This window comes from Cotesia glomerata, linkage group LG10 (assembly GCF_020080835.1).
Source record: "Cotesia glomerata isolate CgM1 linkage group LG10, MPM_Cglom_v2.3, whole genome shotgun sequence".
Lineage (NCBI taxonomy): Eukaryota > Metazoa > Arthropoda > Insecta > Hymenoptera > Braconidae > Cotesia > Cotesia glomerata.
The window spans coordinates 1815509-1836785 of record NC_058167.1 but is presented as its reverse complement, the minus strand read 5'-3'; the positions used below and the strand labels follow the sequence as shown (position 1 = coordinate 1836785).

General features: G+C 36.5%; 1 protein-coding gene across 13 annotated transcripts in view; it reads left to right on the top strand.

The window, feature by feature from the left end:
• The window catches only part of LOC123273040 (afadin), a 101684-nt gene that overhangs the window by 21747 nt on the left and 58660 nt on the right, over positions 1 to 21277 (top strand). For 12 of the 13 annotated variants that reach the window (XM_044740189.1, XM_044740194.1, XM_044740190.1 and 9 more), the window contains exon 6: positions 672 to 771. In XM_044740189.1, the coding sequence (XP_044596124.1) occupies positions 672 to 771 (100 nt within the window). Of the gene's footprint in view, positions 1 to 671; positions 772 to 15380; positions 16100 to 21277 lie in introns of those variants that run through there. The other variant, XM_044740197.1, reaches the window with a different exon arrangement.

The window sequence follows — 21277 nt, the reverse complement described above, 5'->3', positions numbered from 1 at the left end:
AAAGCATTTGAAGTATTTTTTAAAGCAAAAAAGAAAACGTACAGGTTTATATTGATTGGTTGAGAAATCTCGAAGATATCTGAAAAAAATACCGAAAAACAAAATGTTATGAATTTTTAAGCAATTATAACTTTTGAATACGTCGTTCGATTTTCATTTTCAAAAAAGCATTCGACACAGTTTTTTAAGCACAAAAATCTATACATGGTTTTATTATGATTTTTTTGCACGCTTTGAAGTTATTTTTAAGAAACATAAAAATTAAAATTTTTTTTTTTGGTTTTTTTTTTTTACTTTCTTCGGAATGGCTCGATGGATTAACTCTCAAATCTAATCAGATCTAAGTTTTGATAAACTTTCGAATGCGGGAATAGTCAGAATCACTTCCTGGGACCTCAAAACGTAGAGATCCGATGAAAACTCGACTTTGGAAAATCGGACTGAAATCAATAACTTCCCTTTATTGGAAAATTTTCAATTTTCTTAGCAGGAAGTTAAAAATAAAAAAACGTTTTTATGCAATAAAAATCCACCGAATAGTATTGATATAAATTACTGGGGTACACGTAACCCCTGTGTAAGAGATTTATTATATTTATATAGCGTAGGGTGCTACGGTTAATTTGATACGAAATAAATTAAATATTACATGATTATTGTAATTTTTATAGGTAACAACAGAAAAAAATAACGGAAACGCACATCAAGAATATATTTTAGATGATGATGAGTGTCCATTGGCTATCATTATGAATATATCATCAGTTTACGGTGAGTTAAATTAACTTTAGTCACTTGAATTAAATTATTTTATCAATTTTATGTTATCATCAGTTAATTCAGAGAACTATAAAAAAATCTGAAAGACGGTAAAACCTTGCAGTTTATTTCTCTAACTTCGCGCTATAATCGAATTCAAAATAAACATATTTGCACCTAATGAGTTCTTCAAGCTCAAAAATAGAAATTAAAGTACGTACTCAAACTCTTTGAACTCAAAAATCTGACAATTATTTAAGCACCATAATTTTTCACTTTTTGAATTGACTAATTTCAGAAACTTTATTTAATATAAAATTTCGTAGTTGAATTATTTGCTAAATTATGAGGAATATGAAGAATTTAGGCTGGTCAGTCATTATACATTATTATATTACGCGTAAAATAATAATGAATATTAATACCAGATCTGATCATATCGGGCTATATAAAAGAGTAGAAAAAATGATTGATTATAATTTTTCAATTTGTAATTTTTTTTTACTTGAATTTATATTTCAATTGACATATCGCAATGAACAGAAATTGACTTAGTAGTTGAATAAATTAAAAAACGTTATTCCAAAAAAACCACATTGGTTTACATCCACACCCACATCCACATCCATATCCACATCCACACCCACATCCACATCCACATCCACACACACATCCACATCCACATCCACACACACACACACACACACACACACACACACACACACACACACACACAAGCGTGGCATCAATAAAAGACCATCGGTGCACTGGTGGAATGATCAGATTAACGCCCTTTGCACAGCTTGTCACAAAAAAAGAAGATTATCACAGCGTGGCCACCGACGACCTAACTCTGCGGAGCTGGTCGCAGAATACAAAAAGGCCCATCGAGAACTGAACAAGGCCATCAAAGATAGCAAAAGACGCTGTTGGAAGGAACTCGTCGATGAGGTAGAAAAGGACCCATGGGGCAGACCGTATATATAGGGTGGTCATGACCCACCTGAAGCGCCAGCCAATGCCATCACCTACGTGTCCACAGCTCCTGGAAAGAATAGTTTCTACGCTGTTTCTTCGACAAAGTAAGTTCGGCTATTCTTCATTGCCAGTAAATCGATAAGACATTCCACCAGTCACAGAAGAGGAACTGATGGAGGCGTGTAACCGAGTAGGGAATAATAAGGCGCCGGGATTGGATGGAATCCCGAATATTGCATTAAAAACAGCTATTAAAGCAGCGCCAAATCTATTCTTAGATACCTACGATTCATGCCTTAAAGAAGGGATTTTTCCTAGAATATGGAAACAGCAAAGACTTGTACTTCTCCCTAAAGGGAAGAAGCCACCGGACGAGCCATCATCCTACCGATCACTCTGCATGCTAGATACAGCGGGTAAGATATTAGAGCGTACAATGCAACAACGAATAGAATCAGCCGTCGATCCACTCCTAGCAGAAGGCCAGTATGGTTTCCGGAAAGGACGATCAACTGTGGATAAGATCAACAAGACCAGAAGTGGCGACTTGTTGATTGCGTTTTCGAGGGAGAGCACTGACAAAGGCCAAGCCCTCCAAAAGACGATCGCAGACATCTTTAAGGAGGAGGCCAAAGTGATCTGCAAAGGGCCACAGGAGACCATCGAGATCCGAGATGTCGATAACGACACGACGAAAGAGCATATTCAGACCGCTCTAAAGAGGGAAGCTGGAGAAAGTTGTGAAATCCCACTAGAAGCAATCAAGATCAGTAAAGCCTTTAGGGGTACGTAGACAGCCACAGTGTCACTACCAGCAGCTGCAGCACAAAAGTTACTGGAGGGAAACTGCAAAATAAGGATCGGTTGGGTCAATTGCCGAATGAGAGAAACGAAGAGACCCATACAATGCTTCAAATGCTGGCACTTTAGGCACTTCGGATCTCAGTGCAAAAGTGAAGTCGACCGGTCTAAGCACTGCATAAGGTGCGGAAAAGAAGGACACAAAATTGCTGATTGTAAAAATCCAGCTAAATGTGCACTGTGCGTTGAACGGCAATAGGTGGCTTCTTTATAATTATAATTCTTGTTAAAAAATAAGACGCCACCTATTTTTATCAACTATTTTGTTTTGTTTTATGATATGTATCATTGCACATATGTATCATTGGGTATATGTGTGATCGAAATTTGAATAATTGGGATATGTATCCTCGGGACTTGTGTAACTGACACATATGTATCATCAGGTTATGGGTAAAAGATACCCGCTCTGCGCGAATTAGAGGCAGACGTAGCACTTATAAGTGAGCCTTATAGACACTTGAGTAACCAACCCTGGGAATCCGACAGCACTAACAAAGCCGTCATCTGGTCCTGCGGTAAATGTCCTTTTCAGAGAACAGTCAACAATAAAGAAACCGGCTTCGTAGCAGCATAGGTAGATTGCCTCTGCTTCTACAGTTGCTATGCACCACCTAGTCTCTCTAATGAACAGTTTGAAGACTTCCTTGATCGGCTAACTGAGGATGCAAAAAACACTTCCTCGTGGCAATAGCTGGTGACCAATTCCTGGGCAGCAGACTGGGGTAGCAAGTTCATTAATACACGTGGAAAAGCACTTCTCGAGGCAATGGCCACACTGGACGTGATCCTTCTTAACACCGGTGACACGCCAACGTATACTAAGGGAGAAGCAAACTCAATTGTCGACCTTACATTTGTCAGCAGTTGCATAGCTCGAAGAGGTTTCTCTTGGAAAGTATTGAACATCTACACAGCCAGCGACCGTAGTGCGATACTATGGGAAATATCCACTGGCCAGAATCTAACAAGAGACAACAGGAACGCTAGTGCGGTTGGGTGGAAAGTTAAATCTCTCGACCTCACTGCTCTAGTAGTAGCCTTAGAGTGCGATCCGATCATCGTAGAAACTGCTGAAGAGAAGACCAAGGACCTATCGAGAAGAGTCACTCAGGCTTGCGACGCCAATATGTCTCGGAAACGTAGCATGAATTCAAGACCTTCGGTGCACTGGTGGAACGATCACATTAGCATTCTACGTCAGAGTGTCTTAAAAAAAGAAGAAAGTCTCAGCGTGGCTACAGACGATCTCCGCAGAGCTGTTAGCAGAGCATAAAAGGCTTGTTGAGAATTGAACAGAGCCATCAAAGAAAGCAAAAGACGCTGCTGGAAGGAACTGGTCGCAGAAGTAGAGAAAGATCCATGGGGCAGACCGTATGAGGTGGTTATGACCCACCTGAAATGCCAGCCAATGCCATCACCTACGTGTCCACAACTCCTAGAGAAGACTGTTACTGCGCTGTTTCCCCAACAGCCGGTATTCACCTACAAGTTGGAGCAGCTCAACCCTGAAGACATGCCAACTATCACGTTGGACGAGTTGATAGAGGCAGGCAAACGAGTAGGGAATAATAAGGCGCCGGGATTGGACGGAATCCCTAATATTGCCCTGAAATCAAGCACCGGCATTATTCCTGGACGTTTACGATACATGCCTGAAGGAAGGGACTTTTCCTCAGAAGCGGAAACAGCAACGGCTAGTTCTACTTCCGAAGGGGAAAAAGCCGCCGGAAGAACCGTCATCCTATCGACCACTCTGCATGTTAGACACGGCCGGCAAGATATTCGAGCGCATAATTCATCAGAGAATAGAGGCTGTAGTCGATCCACTCCTGGCAGAGAACCAGTTTGGTTTCCGAAAAGGACGGTCAACTCTGGATGCGATCAAATTGGTTGTTGATACAGCCAAGGATGCAATCGCCGGAACGAGATGGAAAGGTGGAAAGAAGAAATACTGCTTGGTGGCTGCTTTGGACATCAAGAATGCCTCTAACTCCGCTAACTAGGACTGCGTTATGCGGACTCTAGAAGAAAAAAACGTACCAGGATACCTTCGCAGAATGGTAGCGAGCTACTTCACGAATAGGGTTCTGAAATATGACACGAAGAACGGTACGGAAGTGTACGAAATTTCCGGAGGAGTGCCACAGGGATCAGTTTTAGGTCCTCTGCTATGGAACATCATGTATGATGGCCTCCTGAGAATAGCATTGCCTACGGGAGTCAAACTTGTAGCATATACGGATGACAGTAGCTGTCGTGATCGTCGCAAAGCACCTCGAAGAGATAGAAATGGCATTTAATGTTACATTCAGACGAGTCAATTTGTGGATGGACATGGTGAACTTGCAACTAGCTAAGCATAAAACCGAGGCAGTGCTCATCACCGGTAGAAAAACGGTAGAAACCATCAAGTTGAGAGTCGGAGAACAAGAAATCACATCACAACCATTTATCCGTTATCTGGGAGTGATGCTGGATGCCCGACTCAACTTCAAACAGCAGGTGGAACACGTCAGTGCCAAAGCGTCAGTAGTGAGGGCTAGTCTTGCACGGCTGATGCCTAACATCGGTGGCCCATTGCAGAGCAGGAGGCTACTATTGTCATCAGTAGTCACATCAGTGCTCTCTTACGGAATATCTATTTGGGCTGATGCACTGGAAACTCAAGAATCATGGAAAAAAGCTGGACCAGTATATCGACTGAGTGCCCTACGAATAGCTAGTGCCTTCCGCACAATATCAGAAGAAGCAGTGTGCGTCATTGCCGGAACAATACCTCTTAAAGTTCTAGCAGAGGAAAGACGGGCCCTTTATCAACGAAAAAGGTCAACTGCACTGAGCCCTGAAGAACTTAGAATTGAAGAACGGCAGAACAGCATAGGCCGATGGAAACTACAATGGGATGCTGCAGAGAAGGGTAGGTGGACGCACCGCCTCATACCTCGGATCGACATTTGGCTTAACCGGAATCACGGCGAGGTCAATGACTATCTCACACAGATGTTGTCGGGACACGGGTGTTTCCGAGAGTATCTACACCGCTTTAAGCACGATGATTCTTCGGAGTGCCCGTCCTGCCCAGGAGTTGATGAAGATGCGGAGCACGTTTTCTTTGTAAGTCTTCGTTTCGAACCATAACGTGAAGAGTTGGAGAGGATCCTGGACCAGAGAATGCAACCAGATTCACTAGTGGAAGCAATGTTGTCGTCAGAAGCTGCCTGGAACGCTACTAACACGTTTACAACAGAAATCCTCAGACTTGCGTCCCATCGAAAAAAAAAGAGCAAATACCAGAAGACAGAAGGAAGTAAGTTAACACCTTAGCCACCAGAAGGAAGAGCAGTAGCTAGATCCTCCCCTCACGAAGAAATGTCTGACGGCGGTTTCCATGAGAGAGTAGAGGAAAGAAGAAAAGGGGTTTAGGGTTTAGTGAGTAGGGGCGTTAGCGTCGAGTTTTAGTATGACGCTGCGTCGAGTCGTCACATATCCAGGCCAAACAGCTATGCCTGGAATCCGCAAAAAGGTTCCCCCCCCCCTAAAAAACACACACTCATACATACATACATACATACATACATACATACATACATACATACATACATACAGACATACAGACACCATCGCGGGAATAGTCAGGGAAGCTTCCTAGGATCTCGAAACGTCGAGATCCGATGAAAACTCGATTTTCGAAAAACGGGGTAAAAACAATAACTTCCCGATTTTTGAAAATCTTTGATTTTCTTAGCGGGAAGTTAAAAAATTTTCCATCAAATTTTTGGGGTACCCTATTTTGCCGCCTACCCCGTTGTGCCCCCTCCCCCTATTAAATTATTGATAGCGGGTTGAATTTTTACTCAAAAATAATAAACTACCAACATTATCCGTTGATAATGATGCTTGTTTTTCAGTAACATTACATTCACATTTATACATTACTTTGATTGACGATGAGGAAAGGTTTAAGTATACTTAACTTGTCTTTCAGAAATACGAAACATAACCTTTTTTTTCCATTCTTACCTTTCAGAGAATAGTTTTATATTTTATTCTGATTTTTTTTTTTTTTTCATGACAAAAATTGAAGCATAATTATAATTTTTGCATACTCTGGATTCACAGGTTTATTTTTATTTATATTTTTTTATTATTACATCTCGAATCTTCATGAAAATGATTTAAAAATACTTAAAAGCATGTAATTATCCGAATTATTCGAACTATTCGAATATTTGGATCGAATCTCGAATCGAATAATTCGATTCGATTCGCTTCGAGTAATTCGAAATTTCGAATATTTGCACACCCCTAATATTAACTCACTTATTATCAGATATATTCTGATATGTCCATTTATGACCAGTTCTCGCATCAGGCTATAGACGAGCATATCAGAACATATCAAAAATTATAAATGGACTTATTAGGTGATGTCAGAAATTTTTTTCGCGGATGCGTAACATCCGTAATACTGGCCCCGTCAAGAGATGGCCGCGTAGAGTAAACTTTTTGCTAAAAGTCATGGAGCTTGGAAGTGTTATTCACCAACAAAATATCACCAAAAATAAATCTGTAAGATGTTAAAAACAACTGGTGTAAATGAAATCTGAAGCCAAATCTTAGAAGGTTCGTCAAGACACAAAGCTAAACCTTCTATTGAATGCACTATAGACAACCTAAAAGCCATTTAAATGAGGCTGAACAGGTTCGAACTGCGAGTCTCAGGAGAAATAGAGTTTTAATGGTCAGAGTGTTTCGGGCACCCTGAGTTTTGGTGATCCGAGTTGTTCATAGAGAAATAATATAACTCGCGTTTAAACCATGGGAGAGGAAATTTGGGGGGCGATCTTGATTGCGAAATAAATGTATTTGCTAAAACTTATTTTTTCTATTATATTAAACAATTTATTTTTACGTGTGATACATAGCTGTATTTGTAATTTTTTAAAGCTACGGAAAATAAATAATATGAAAATAAAAATTTTTTTATAAAATAAACAATGAAAATTCAAATTAAAAAAAAAATTCTTTCATAATTATATTGAGAATTATGAACGATGATTTAAAAGAAAAAATGATTTCTTAATAAATAATTTAAATGGTGGATAAGGGAAAAAAAACAATTATAAACAATTAAAATATTTTTTTAAGAAAAGTTTTTTTTATAAAAATCATTATTTCAGTAAGACAATAAAATAACAAAAAAAAATTTTTTCAAAAATATTCAACTTTTCTATTTGGTCATTATAAATTTTTAAACAATTAACGTCATAAATTTTTTAGCCAAGCTACTATACGCAATATATTAATACAAAAACAACCAAAATTAAAGATTTAGGAAAAAAAAATTTTTTCATATCATCCCTGAATAAAAAAAAGTATTGAGACAAAGAAAAAAGTATTGAAAAGTATTGGATTGATTAGAAAACCAATACTTTTCAATACTTTTTTCTTTGTTTCAATACTTTTTTTTTATCAGGAATTAGCCGGATATTTCAATTTTTTATAACTTTGAAAAATCATTATAAACAAATGAAAAAACTTTTTAAACTTTTACAACGGAATCTTGTTCATTATTTATACAGATTGATTCAAAATTACTTTTACAGCGAGAAAATTTAGATAGAGGGGACGATTCTAAGCATAAAGTTCCTCAGTCATTTTTAAAAATTTTAAGTAGTTTTCGAGTTATTCACGGTTTTAATTCACCAATCATATGTGAGAACTGGAATTTAAAAAAGAATGAATATTACAATTTGGCAACGGCGCGATAGTTAACTTCAAGTCATACATAAATTTTTTATTTATTTAAAATGTTCGAATGCTATAAAAATTCATAAGCATAAAACTAAACACGTTGACAATCTCGAATATAATTTTAAGCGAATTGTCTTTGCTGTACTTGTTTACTATTTCAATAAATAATTATAATTACAGGCATTTTTATATTTACAATAATAAATTTAATATCAGCATACAGAAATTATCCGATTTTACTTCTGCTAAATCAAATAAACACAGCATGTAAAAATTTCATTTTTGGAAATTTTAACACCTAACCGGATGAAATTAAAAGGAGAGACATACTTAAAGACAAAAGGTTAAAAAAATTTAAAACAAAAAGTAAGATATCTAGAGGTTCCAGTCAACGTACTTTTTTGAAAAGTTTTAATTGCGATATCTTCCGATCGAATCAATCTTTTTCGATGGGGTTCACCGCATTCGACGTAGTTTTTTGAGCACAAAAAGATTATCTATTATTTACCAAACGATTCGATGCAAAATTTGAAGTTATGTTAAATAATCACTTTTTTAGATTTTTTTCGTCGATATAACACGAAAGAATCAACCGATTTTGACCGTCTTGACGGCGATCGACGTGGTTTTTTTTATGTTGAGAGCTCATTAGTTTTTAGAATCGGTCGGTAAAGCCGTTTGAAAGTTATTCCACAAAAACCACATTTGAAAATATTTTTTTTCGTATTTTTAACTTCCCGCTAAAAAAATTGAAAATTTTCAAAAATCGGGAAGTTATTGGTTTTACCCCGTTTTTTGAAAATCGAGTTTTCAATGGATGTTGATGTTGTGAGGTCCTAAGAAGCCTCCCCTAATGTTTCCACGGTGATGTCCGTATGTCTCTATGTGTGTGTGTGTGTGTGTGTGTGTGTGTGTGTGTGTGTGTGTGTGTGTGTGTGTGTGTGTGTGTGTGTGTTTTTCCTTAGGGGGGGGGGGAATCCTTTTTACGGATTCTAGGCATAGCTGTTTGGCCTGGATATGTGACGACTCAACGCAGCGTCATACTAAAACTCGACGCTGACGCCCCTACCCACTAAACCCTAAACCCCTTTCTCTTCTATCCTCTGATCCCCCATGGTACCGCCGTAAGGCATTTCTTCGCGGGGAAAGGAATTAGCTGCCGCTCTTCCTTCTGGTGGCTAAGATGTTATTTCTTCCTTCTAGATTCTGTCTTTCGCTCTTTTCCTCTCAGTGGATCGCAACTCGGTAAGCACTTTTGTAGCAAAAGTGCTTGTGGCGTTCCAGGCAGCTTCTGACGACAACTTTGCTTCTACTATTGACTCTGGTTGGGTTCTCTTTTTCAGAATCTTCCCCAACTCATCGCGCTGTTGGTTGAAACGTGGACACACAAAGAAAACATGCTCCGCATCTTCATTGACCCCTGGACAGGACGGGCACTCTGGGGTATCATCGTGCTTAAAGCGGTGAAGATACTTCCGGTAATATCCGTGTCCTGATAACATCTGCGTTAAATAATAGTTGATCTCACCGTGACTCCGGTTGAACCACACATCAATCCGAGGTATGAGACGGTACGTCCACCGAGCTTTCTCTGAAGAATTCCACTCCTGTTGACATCTTGCGATGCTGTGTTGCCGTTTTTCCCTTCTAAGTTCTTCAGGGCTCAGTGTGTTTGACCTTTTTCGTTGGTATAGGTTCCGTCTTTCCTTAGCTAGGACTCTGAGAGGCAGAGTACCGGAAATAACACACACTGCTTCCTCTGATATTGTGCGGAAGGCGCTAGTTACTCGTAGGGCACTCATACGATATATTGGTCCAGCTTTTCTCCATGAATCTTGCACCTCTAGTGCGTCGGCCCAAATGGATATTCCGTAGGTGAGCACCGATGTGACTACTGATGACAATAGCAGCCTCCTGCTCTGCTTTGGGCCTCCGACGTTCGGCATCAATCGTGCGAGACTAGCTCTCACTACTGACGCTTTCGTACAGACGTGTTCCACTTGCTGCTTGAAGTTGAGTCGGACATCAAGCATCACTCCCAGATATCGTATATGAGGTTGTGATGTGATTTCTCGGTCACCGACTTTTAGCTTAATTGTTTCAACTTCTTTTCGGCTGGTAATAAGCACTGCTTCGGTCTTCTGCTTGGCCAGTTGTAGGTTCACTGTATCCATCCACTGGTTGATCTTCTCAAAAGTGATGTCAAACAGATGTTGAATCTCGTCGAGGTGTTTGGCGATGATCACTGCGGCAACATCATCCGCATACGCTACCAGTTTGACACATCTTGGAAGCTTCAGTCTCAGGAGCCCGTCATACATAATATTCCACAGAAGTGGACCAAGAACAGAGCCCTGTGGCACACCACCGGTTATATCATACTCTTTCGGACCATTCTTTGTATCGTATTTCAGCACTCTATCTGTAAAATAGCTAATCACTAGTCTGCGAAGATATGTTGGCACGTTCTTCTCGTCGAGAGCTTGCATGATGCAGTCCCAATTAGCGGAATTGAAAGCATTTTTGATGTCCAAGGCACCCTTCCATCTAGTTCCTGCGATTGCCTCTTTGGCCGTATTAACAACCAGGTTGATCGCGTCCAGGGTTGATCGTCCTTTCCGGAATCCATACTGGTTGTCTGCCAAGAGTGGGTCGACTACTGCATCTATTCTCTGATGGATGATACGCTCAAATATCTTACCCGCCGTATCTAGCATGCAGAGTGGTCGGTAAGATGACGGTTCTTCTGGCGGTTTCTTTCCTTTAGGTAAAAGTACTAACCGTTGCTGTTTCCACTTACGAGGAAAAGTCCCCTCCTTGAGGCATGCGTTGTAAGCGTCTAGAAATAATGTTGGTGCTGCCTTTATGATGGTTTTCAAGGCTATATTAGGGATTCCGTCCAATCCCCTTCCCCTTTTGTGTGTGTGTGTGTGTGTGTGTGTGTGTGTGTGTGTGTGTGTGTGTGTGTGTGTGTGTGTGTGTGGGGCCGTATGTAAATCTCTCATAACTTATGAACGGCACGACCGATTTTATCGCGATTAGTGCCATTCGAAAGGACTTGACCAAACATAGATTTTGAATACAATTTGGTCCGATTCGAACCGGTAGATTTTGAGAAATCTCAAAAAAACTACAAAAAAAAATTTTTCCAAATGTGGTTTTATTAGAATTACTTTTAAACGGCTTTACTGATCAATTCCAAATACTAACCAGCTCTTAACATCAAAAAACCACGTCAATCGCCGCCAGCCCGATCAAAATCGGTTGATTCCTTCGTGAGTTATCGTTGTCGACAAAAAACCGAATAAAATGTTTTTTCAGAATTACATCAAAATTCCTACTTTGATCGATTAAAACTTAAAGATTCTTTATGAGGCCTGAAAAACTGCGTCGAAGGCCACAAACCGCGTGAAAATCGGTTTATTCATTCAAAAGTTATTGCGGTTTTAAAATTTAAGAAATAGTGTTTTATCAAACTTCTACCAGATTTTTAAGCTCGGAGAGCTCAAAATGACACGAAAATTATATTTTTGAGCTCGGAGAGCTCAAAAACGTAGTAAGTGAAATTTTGAGAGCTTAAATATGAAATTAGCGGGAAGTTGCAGGGATGGCCTTTAGGGTCAACCGTTTTCCTAATTTTTAACTTCCCGCTAAGAAAATCGAAGATTTTCAAAAATCGGGAAGTTATTGGTTTTACCCCGTTTTTCGAAAATCGAGTTTTCATCAGATCTCGACGTTTTCAGGTCCTAGGAAGCTTCGCTGACTACTCCCACGAGGTTGTCACTATGTCTGTATGTTTTATAGAGGAGGTCAAATACATTTGCGTCACCTGAGGAGGTGCCCGATGCGGGACCCAGCAAGCCCGGCACGAGGTGTGTCTGTCTGTGTGTGTGTTTATTTTTTTTTATAGAGGAGGTTAAATACATTTACGTATACCAGGACGAGATGTTTGTCCTGGGTATGTCGGACTCGGAAGTCAATATTATTGACAACAATACCGACTAAACATCCTCCTCTCTCTTTCCCCATAGATGTTACGGGGAAGACTGGATCGGAACCGCGTTAGCATTACTTCAATCCAGTCCGTGTTGCGTCTCACGACGGTTGCTCCTAGTTACTAGTCTCTTTCTGCGATTTTTTCCTTCAAAAAACGCTGCGCATAGGCTGCGACAGCTGACCAGTTATCTTCTTTTTTGATCATGCAGGTTACTAAGCTCTCAGGGAAGAGCGTGGTGCCAATAGTTTCATCAGTACTGCTTTTGTAGTCTTTCCACTGGTCACACTCAAAGAACGTGTGCTCGACGTTGTCAATTTTGTCTAGGCAGTATTTGCACGTTGGTGTGCTGTGCAGTCCCATCTTAAAAAGATAGGCATTGAACTGCCCATGTCCCGTCAATAGATGGGTCAAGAAAAAGTCCGTTTCTCCGTATTCCCGAGAAAGCCAGACGTTGATGTTTGGGATCAGGCGTGCTGTCCATCTGCCCGTCTCTCCCGTATCCATCGGTCCTGCCACTCTTGTTGCGTTTCCGCCTTTATCCTCGTTCTTGCGTCCTTCATGTTTTCGTCACTGTTTTTAGCGTCATAGAGTTTCGCTCTCTCAAACGCGAGTAGTTCGATGGGTGCGGCTCCCGCAATTACCAATATAGCCGCCTCGGAAACCGTTCGATAGGCGCAGGCAACCCTGAGAGCGCCTCGCCGCTGCACTGTCGCTATTTTTCGTCGGTAGGTCTTCTGTTTCAATATGTCTGCCCATATTTCTGCTCCATGAAGCAGTACCGAGTGGACTACTTCTAGAACAACTCCTCTTTTTGTCATGATTCTTGCTAGGCTAGACACCGTCTTGCTGGCTTACTATGTCTGTATGTATGTATGTGTGTGTGTGTGTGTGTGTGTGTGTGTGTTTTTTTTTTCCCTTAGGGGGGGGAATCCTTTTTACGGATTCTAGGCGTAGCTGTTTGGCCTGGATATGTGGCGACTCGACGCAGCGTCATACTAAAACTCGACGCTAACGCCCCTACCCACTAAACCCTAAACCCCTTTCCTCTTTCCTCTAATCCCTCATGGAAACCGCCGTTAGGCATTACTTCGTGGGGGGAGGATATAGCGACTGCTCTTCCTTCTGGTAACTAGGTATTATTTTACCTTTCTTCTAGTTGTTGTCATTTGCTCTTTTTTTTTCGATGGAACGCAAGTCTATCAGGACTTCTGTTGCAAACGTGTTTGCGGCGTTCCAAGCAGCCTCTGATGACAGCATTGCTTCTACTATTGTCTCTGGTTGGATTTCCTTCTTCAGGATCATCTCCAGCTCATCGCGCTGTGGGTAAAATCGTGGGCACTCAAAGAAAACGTGCTCCGCGTCTTCATTGATTCCTGGGCAGGACGGGCACTCCGGTGAATCATCATGCTTGAAGCGGTGAAGATACGTCCGAAAACATCCATGTCCTGACAACATCTGCGTCAGATAGTAATTGACCTCGCCATGACTCCGGTTTATCCAAACGTGTGTGTGTGTGTGTGTGTGTGTGTGTGTGTGTGTGTGTGTGTGTGTGTGTATTTGTGTGTGTGAAAGTATGTGAACCGCTTATAACTTTTGAACGGCTGATTCGATTTTATCGTGGTTGGCGCCATTTGAAAGGGCTTGGCCAAACTTAGATTTTGAGTATAATTTGAACCGATTCGGATCAGTAGATTTTGAGAAATCTTGAAAAAACTAAGAAAAAAAATTTTTTCAAATGTGGTTTTTTTTGGGTAACTTTTAAACGGCTCCACCGATCGATTCCAAAAACTAATCAGCTCTAGAAAATAAAAAACCACGTCGATCGCCACCAAGCTAGTAAAAATCGGTTGATTCGTTCGAGAGATATGGTGAACGAAAGAAAACCGAAAAAAGTGTTTTTTCGGGATTAAACTGCGACGAATGCCGCCAACCGCGTGAAAATCGGTTGATCCATTCAAAAGTTATTGCAGTTTGAAAATTCCAAAAATAGTGTTCTATGAAACTTCTATCAGACTTTTGAGCTGGGAGAGCTCAAATACATAGAAATATTATCTCTTTGAACTCAGCGAGCTCAAAATATCACATAAATTATATTTTGAGCTCAAAAATCTCAAAAATATCATCAGTACAATTTTAAGCGCCCAGGTGGAATTAGCGGGAAGTTGCAGGGATGGTCTTTAGGGTGAACCGTTTTTCTAATTTTTTTTTTTAGATTTCTTGGAATCCACCAGTTCAAATCGGTCCAAATTGTATTCAAAATCTAAGTTTGGTCAAGCCCTTTCGACTAGCGCCAACCGCAATCAAATCGGTCGAATCGTTCAAAAATTATGAGAGTAGGGTTACACACACACACACACACACACACACACACACACACACACACACACACACACACACACACACACACACACACGGGCATTCGAACATAGTGACATCCTCGGAAAAATGGTCGGAAACGCTTTCTAGGACCTCAAAACGTGGAGATCTGATGAAAATTCGATTTTTGAAAAACGGGGTGAAACCAATAACTTCCCAATCTTTTTAAATTTTAAATTTACTTAATGGGAAGTTAAAAAAAAAATTGTCTTAATTGTTTATGCAGTTTGTCGTTGATAAATTATATTATACTATAACACAATAAATTTATTTAATATCCATTTCAAAGTAGAAAAAAAAACTTTTTTTTTTAAATTAGACCATCACATTTGTACTTTTCACATTTATACTAAAAATATAACAAAAAAAAATCAATTCCTCTCATTTACCTCAATCTTAACTATCAACTTGACTACTGATTTTTCAACAATAAATAATTCTTTTATATTAATAAGAAAAATACTTGAAGGAACTTAAAATTCAGTCCTTAATTTCAGTAATAAATTTTAACTTAAAACAAATTATTAAAAGAAAAAATTGTTCGGTAGAATTTCTGAGTATTTTAAGGTAAAATGTCAACCCAAAACGACTGAGTTGGTTGTATTGATTAATAGTAGAGCGGAAGAAAAGAGGGGTTGTGACAGTAACACATTTATTTTGTAGTTCAGTAAAGCTTCGTTGCAGGACTGTCTGTAAAAATAACCTTGTAAAAATTCATTTGTTAATAATGTTTAATTGACTTTTAATAAGCCAACAACTGTTTAATGCAATTCAAAATAGTGCTAAGCAATTGATTAAGAATTGAATAGCCTTTTAAAGTAACCATTCACTACAATATATGGCAGCAAATCATTGATTGTAAAGTATAGTTTAAATAGTCATAGATTATCATAATAAAAAAATTTACAATTTCTTCAAAAGTGATTATTTCGGCAAGTGCGTTGTGGTTTTCTGATTGCTTAGTTATTTCTAAATTTTCAAATCAATAACATGAATCTCCAACTTGAAGCCATTGTTGTGAGTGCTGACAATGACAATGAACACTTGATTTATAACACAAGAAAAATAATATCTAAGTCAAGGGTGTTTCGTTGACGAGTAAAAAAACAACGATAATTAAAGTGCTAAATGAATTAAATCTAATATATATCATAGAGAAAATATATTTTTTTCGATTTTGGCGCTATAACGCTGATCAATTTTTATCAAGACAATCTTCTTATTTAAAAATATTATAATTCAAGTTAAAATTACAAGAGTACGGTTTTGAACTCATTTAACTACGTATTAAACAGTCTAGTAAAACAATTAGTATTTTTCTGTGGACTTAAACATAAGTATTTGCCAATATGATGGACTGGGGAATTAGACGTAAGCATTTTTTCTATTTTATTTTGAAGACTATATATAAGTCTATTTTTATTTCAGTTTCGATTAAAAAATTAAGATTTTTTATTTTTTTATGAAATTATTCTTTCTAAGAAATTATCCTAGGATTGATTAATGGTAGCATTTTAATCGATAGTAACTAATAATACAGCTATATAGTAAATTCGGAATTGAAATATGTAACAGATTTAACAAAAGTTCGATAATATACAATTACAGTTAATGAAATTTATTCATAAATCTTATCTTGAGAAAGTCTCATATCATTTTTTTTTTAATTATCATCAAAATGATTTCAATGATGGTCATTAATTTTTAAACTAGCTCATTTTTATAGTATATTGTATTCATTAAAATGAGATATTAAAAAGAAAGCAGCTGAGAGTAAAAACGTTCAACACAGCGTTGCGATATTCAAATCGGCAAGTCTTATGTCACGTCGATCCTCTCCGCCATTTCTTTCTTGATATATTATAACTGCATCCTTCTTTGATACAGCACCCAATGACAACAAACCAAAAATACTGAGCTATTACACGAACTTTTATTCGAAAACTTAATTTTTCTGAACCAAAATTGTCTTTTAGGCTTCAAACGTTGATATCTCGAAAATTTATAATTTTATAACAATACTCTATATTATAACTTGAAACCCAAGGAAAGTATTGCGCAAAATGTTTGTATTTTGAAAAAAAATTTTCACGTGAAGTGCTGGAAGACTAAGAATCATTGAAATATTACGTTCTAAATATTAATAGTGTAATTATTTTAAAATTCCAGTCAAATCGACTAATCGACAAGGCTCAGATTGAAAACTGGTCAATTTGGCATGTAAACACCTGTATACAAGGATAATTTTATAACTAGCTGAAAACAATTGTCTAAACTGTAATTTCAATTAGGGCTCCTGTCATTGAAATTCGGTGATTAAATGTGATCTTTATGAAAGAATCTCTCCAAAATTACATAAAATTTCAATAATCAGTTATTAATTTAGATAAAAGTGCACTTATGATGGTTCCATAAGAAAACATGATTTTTTGAAAAGGAGCAAAAATGAGAGAATAATTTGAAATCTCTTTAATCTAAGCTTGAATATTCGAAAAAATTTATCAAACTCAATACAATGTCTGTTTTACAGCCAAAAGTCAAGATTACATAAGAAACTATTTACATTTTCATCTTATTTAGTGACATAACAATTCAAATATTTATAGGAATATTAAAATAAACATGTTTTTGATTTTTAATTAACATATCATATATTTTTAATTTTTCTTGAATAATATATATGAATTTTTTCCCTGTTTAAAAATATTCATTAGAAAAAATTAAAAAAATTCGCTCTATGTACATTATATATCTATAGATATATACTGAGAAATTGAAATCAATTTAAATTATTGAAAAAAATTCAAATCTGATGATAGTGAATTTTTTTCAATGAATGTTTTTAAACAGGGTTATAAATAATCTATAATATCAACGAAAAATGAATTTTTCACCTCTATTTTATGTTTGTTCAAGTACTGCTCCCGTAATGTTCAACTACTACAGCTTTTCAGAATAGATTATTCAACCCCTACTGTTTTTATAATAATGAAGATATATGTACTATATATATATATATATATTAGGGTGTTTCAAAAAAAGACGAATTTTTTTTTTTTTCTTTTGGTGTCTAAAAATTGATAGTATACCTAAAAACAAAAATTTTGGCGCCCATGTGAGCTCTTAATATGAATAGTAAGATTTGCCTGTATCCATTTCTTTATTTTCCATTTAAATAACACGGGAAAAATTTTTTAATTTTTTAATTTTATTACTTTGGAACGGTTCATCGTAACAACAATCTGAAAAATGATATTAGTAGGAAATTTTACGCTCTACAAAAAACGTCTGAAGACCAAAGTTCCTCAGATTAACGGCTTCAAAGATATCCGCGGTCAAAGATAACACTAATAAAAATTTCAAATATTTTCCAATAAAATTACAAAAATATCACATGCTATATTTTTATTATTTTTTATGTTAAATTACTTCAATTCCGTTAACCTGAGACTGTAAACTTTTTTTTTTACTAATTAATTCAATACTTAACTCACGAAATGCACTAATATATAAATATAAACGTTAAAAATGTCAAATAAACGATTTTTTGGGCTTACTTATAACAAAGTTAATTTATATTTTATAAAAGTAACAAAATTTTGTAAGAGGAAAATGTAAAGTTCCTTATTACACAAACTCACCAAACACTCATCATTGCATATTATTCAAAATAATATGAAAATTCTGTAAATACGTTAAATCAATTAAATCTACTATAAAACTTGATCAAATGTTTTTATTTGAAAAATATCAACAGAGCTTTATTTAGCTCTGTCGGTACAGAGTATTATACTCATTTAATTTGAGTGTTGTAGCTAATAAGCTCTGTGTTGGTAAGCCTGGTTGTTCGGTACTAACTTCATTTAGTTGCTTTGCTCTCAACGCTTTACTATATCTTCTCGTCATTGTCTTTGTTCATTGATACTGACTGTTTTTTTCCATCCCTTATATTATTAATTTAATTAGTTAAAATATATTAGTTATAAATTTTGTGACCATAATGGTGAAAACAGTGTACTTGATTGGTGATGTGTTAAGTGAATTAGTTGGAAAAAATTACCCTCTCTGAAAGAGGTTATGTCGCTTTTATTTTATTATCTTGATACGAAAAATTTTTCAGTTAAAGAAAGTATATCAATCACTATCGACAAAGTTTTTGAAATTTGGTGTGCGGCACAAATCCCGACAAGAGAGAAAAGATCTGCTTTTTTGAAACTAATCTCAAATCACAATCGATGGAAGAATTTACAAAAACCGTAAAATGAAAAAGTCAAAGTCTCAAAAAAGGAATCCGTTTTTCAGGATGAATTAAATAAACTATTTGATGTAGCTCATGCGGATGTTTTAAATATACTGGACAAAGAAAAAAGAATCTTTGATTAGGGACAAAATCTTCCAGTCGACGTGGTTTTATTTCATATAATTCTCAACCAATTTTAGAAGATGTCGAAGACATGGATGTTGATATCAGCAATTATGATAATAATAACAATAATAGTGATAATAATAGTGAAGAGAACATTGATAGCAATGATAAAAACTATAATAATAATGGTAATGATAGTAATAATAATGTCGGAGAGTTTGATAACGACAATGTCAACTATTATTGTGCAGTTGAGACTGATGATGTTGCTAATCATAAAATATCAAGTCATCCATCTCAATTATCCCAGAAATCTTTGGAAAGTAATACTTCTCGTATAATCTCTGATTATGAAGATGAAATGCCAAAACAACAAGTTCCAAAATTGATATAATGACACCAGAACTTGCTGCGGCTTTGGATAGAGCTAACGTGACTAGTAGGATGGCGACTTACATTATTGCTGCTTTATTATCTTGCTTGAACATTGATTGTGCAAGCGTAAACTTTAGTCATGTGACTATTCACCGAGCAAGGGAAAAATTCCGGAAAGAAGCGGCGTTAAATCTGAAGACTAATCTGGAAACTGACAATTATGTACTACATTTTGATGGAAAACTGTTATCAGATATTACAGGTACAGAACAAGTTGACCGGCTTCCGATTATTTTATCATCATCAGGTAAATTTCAACTGTTAGGAGTTCCTAAACTAGAATCTGGGACTGGACAAAACCAAGCTTCAGCTATTATTAAAACAGTAAAACAATGGGATATTAATACTGACAACATCAAAGCATTGTGTTCTGATACTACGGCGTCAAATACGGGTAAATAATTTATTAATAAAAAAAATATAACATGGTTGATTACCGTAATGTTTAAATGCTAAATCAAATCAGATTTTTAGTATTAACCATTAATTTCCAAGTTATGAGTTATTTTTTTTTTTTCAAATTGAAAAGATTTCTCCGTACTACTCTAAAAAATCGATACTTCACTAGCAATTCTCATTTTATTTTTTCAGGAATCAGAAATGGTGCGTGTGTATTAGTAGAAAAGGCTCTTAGTAGAAAACTGTTGTACTTGCCATGCCGACACCATATTTTTGAAATTGTTCTTCGAAGTGCATTTGAAGTATACTGGCCTGCTTCGTCTGGCCCAAACGTTCAATTATCAGAGATTTAAAAGAAGTGGGATGAAATTGACCAATCAAACTTTACGGCTGTTATTTGTGACAAAAAAGTTTTGGAAGTAATAACACCAATCAAAGATGAGATTTTGAAATTCGTTAATAATCAAATAGAAGTAAAATTTTTTAATCCAGCGCTGAAGAATTATTAACTGATGTTAAAGTGGAAAAGAAAAATGTATAAAGTTCAGTATAATTGAGGAGCTGATTTTCAAAAGGGTATCTTTTCATATTTTAAAATACCAGTTTTCTGAACTTTTAAATACTAATTACTTTGAGAATTATGAACATTTATAAATGAAAATCGAATTGCAGCTTCATAACCGATTGCACTTTATAGCTAAATTCAACTAAGTTCAATACAAATATTTATAATTGAAGATAACTAGTTTTTGTCTCGATTAATCAAAAATCAAAAGATACCCTTTTGAAAATAAGCTCCTCAATTATCAATTTTACTCTGATTAATTAACTTGCCGTCGTGATTAAAAATATTGAAAATCAGTTTCACATGACTGTTATACTTTCAATCATCTTTAACGATTAAAATTGCGTTTGTAAAATATTTTACAACTTTTACCTCACATCAGTTAATAATAATTAGTCTTCTCAACTTTGAAATTGCGATATAATCAATTTCATTTTGACTTATAACTTTTTGTATATGGATCATTGTCGAGACGATTACCGTGAACTTCTGGAATTATCATTAATATTTTTGGGTACTACTACCACAAATATTACATTTAAGCATCCTGGAGCGGTCCATCATGCAAGGTGGATGGCTAAAGCAATATATAGTTTAAAAATTTTTTATTCAGAAATGAATTTCATCTTACTAAATCGGAAATAGATGGATTACGAGAACTTTGTTTATTTATCATAATATTCTATTTAAAAGCTTGGTTCACTGCGCCGTGTGCTATAACAGCACCTAATAATGATTTAACTTTGATTAAAGAATTAATTTCATATGAAAGATTTAATAATAG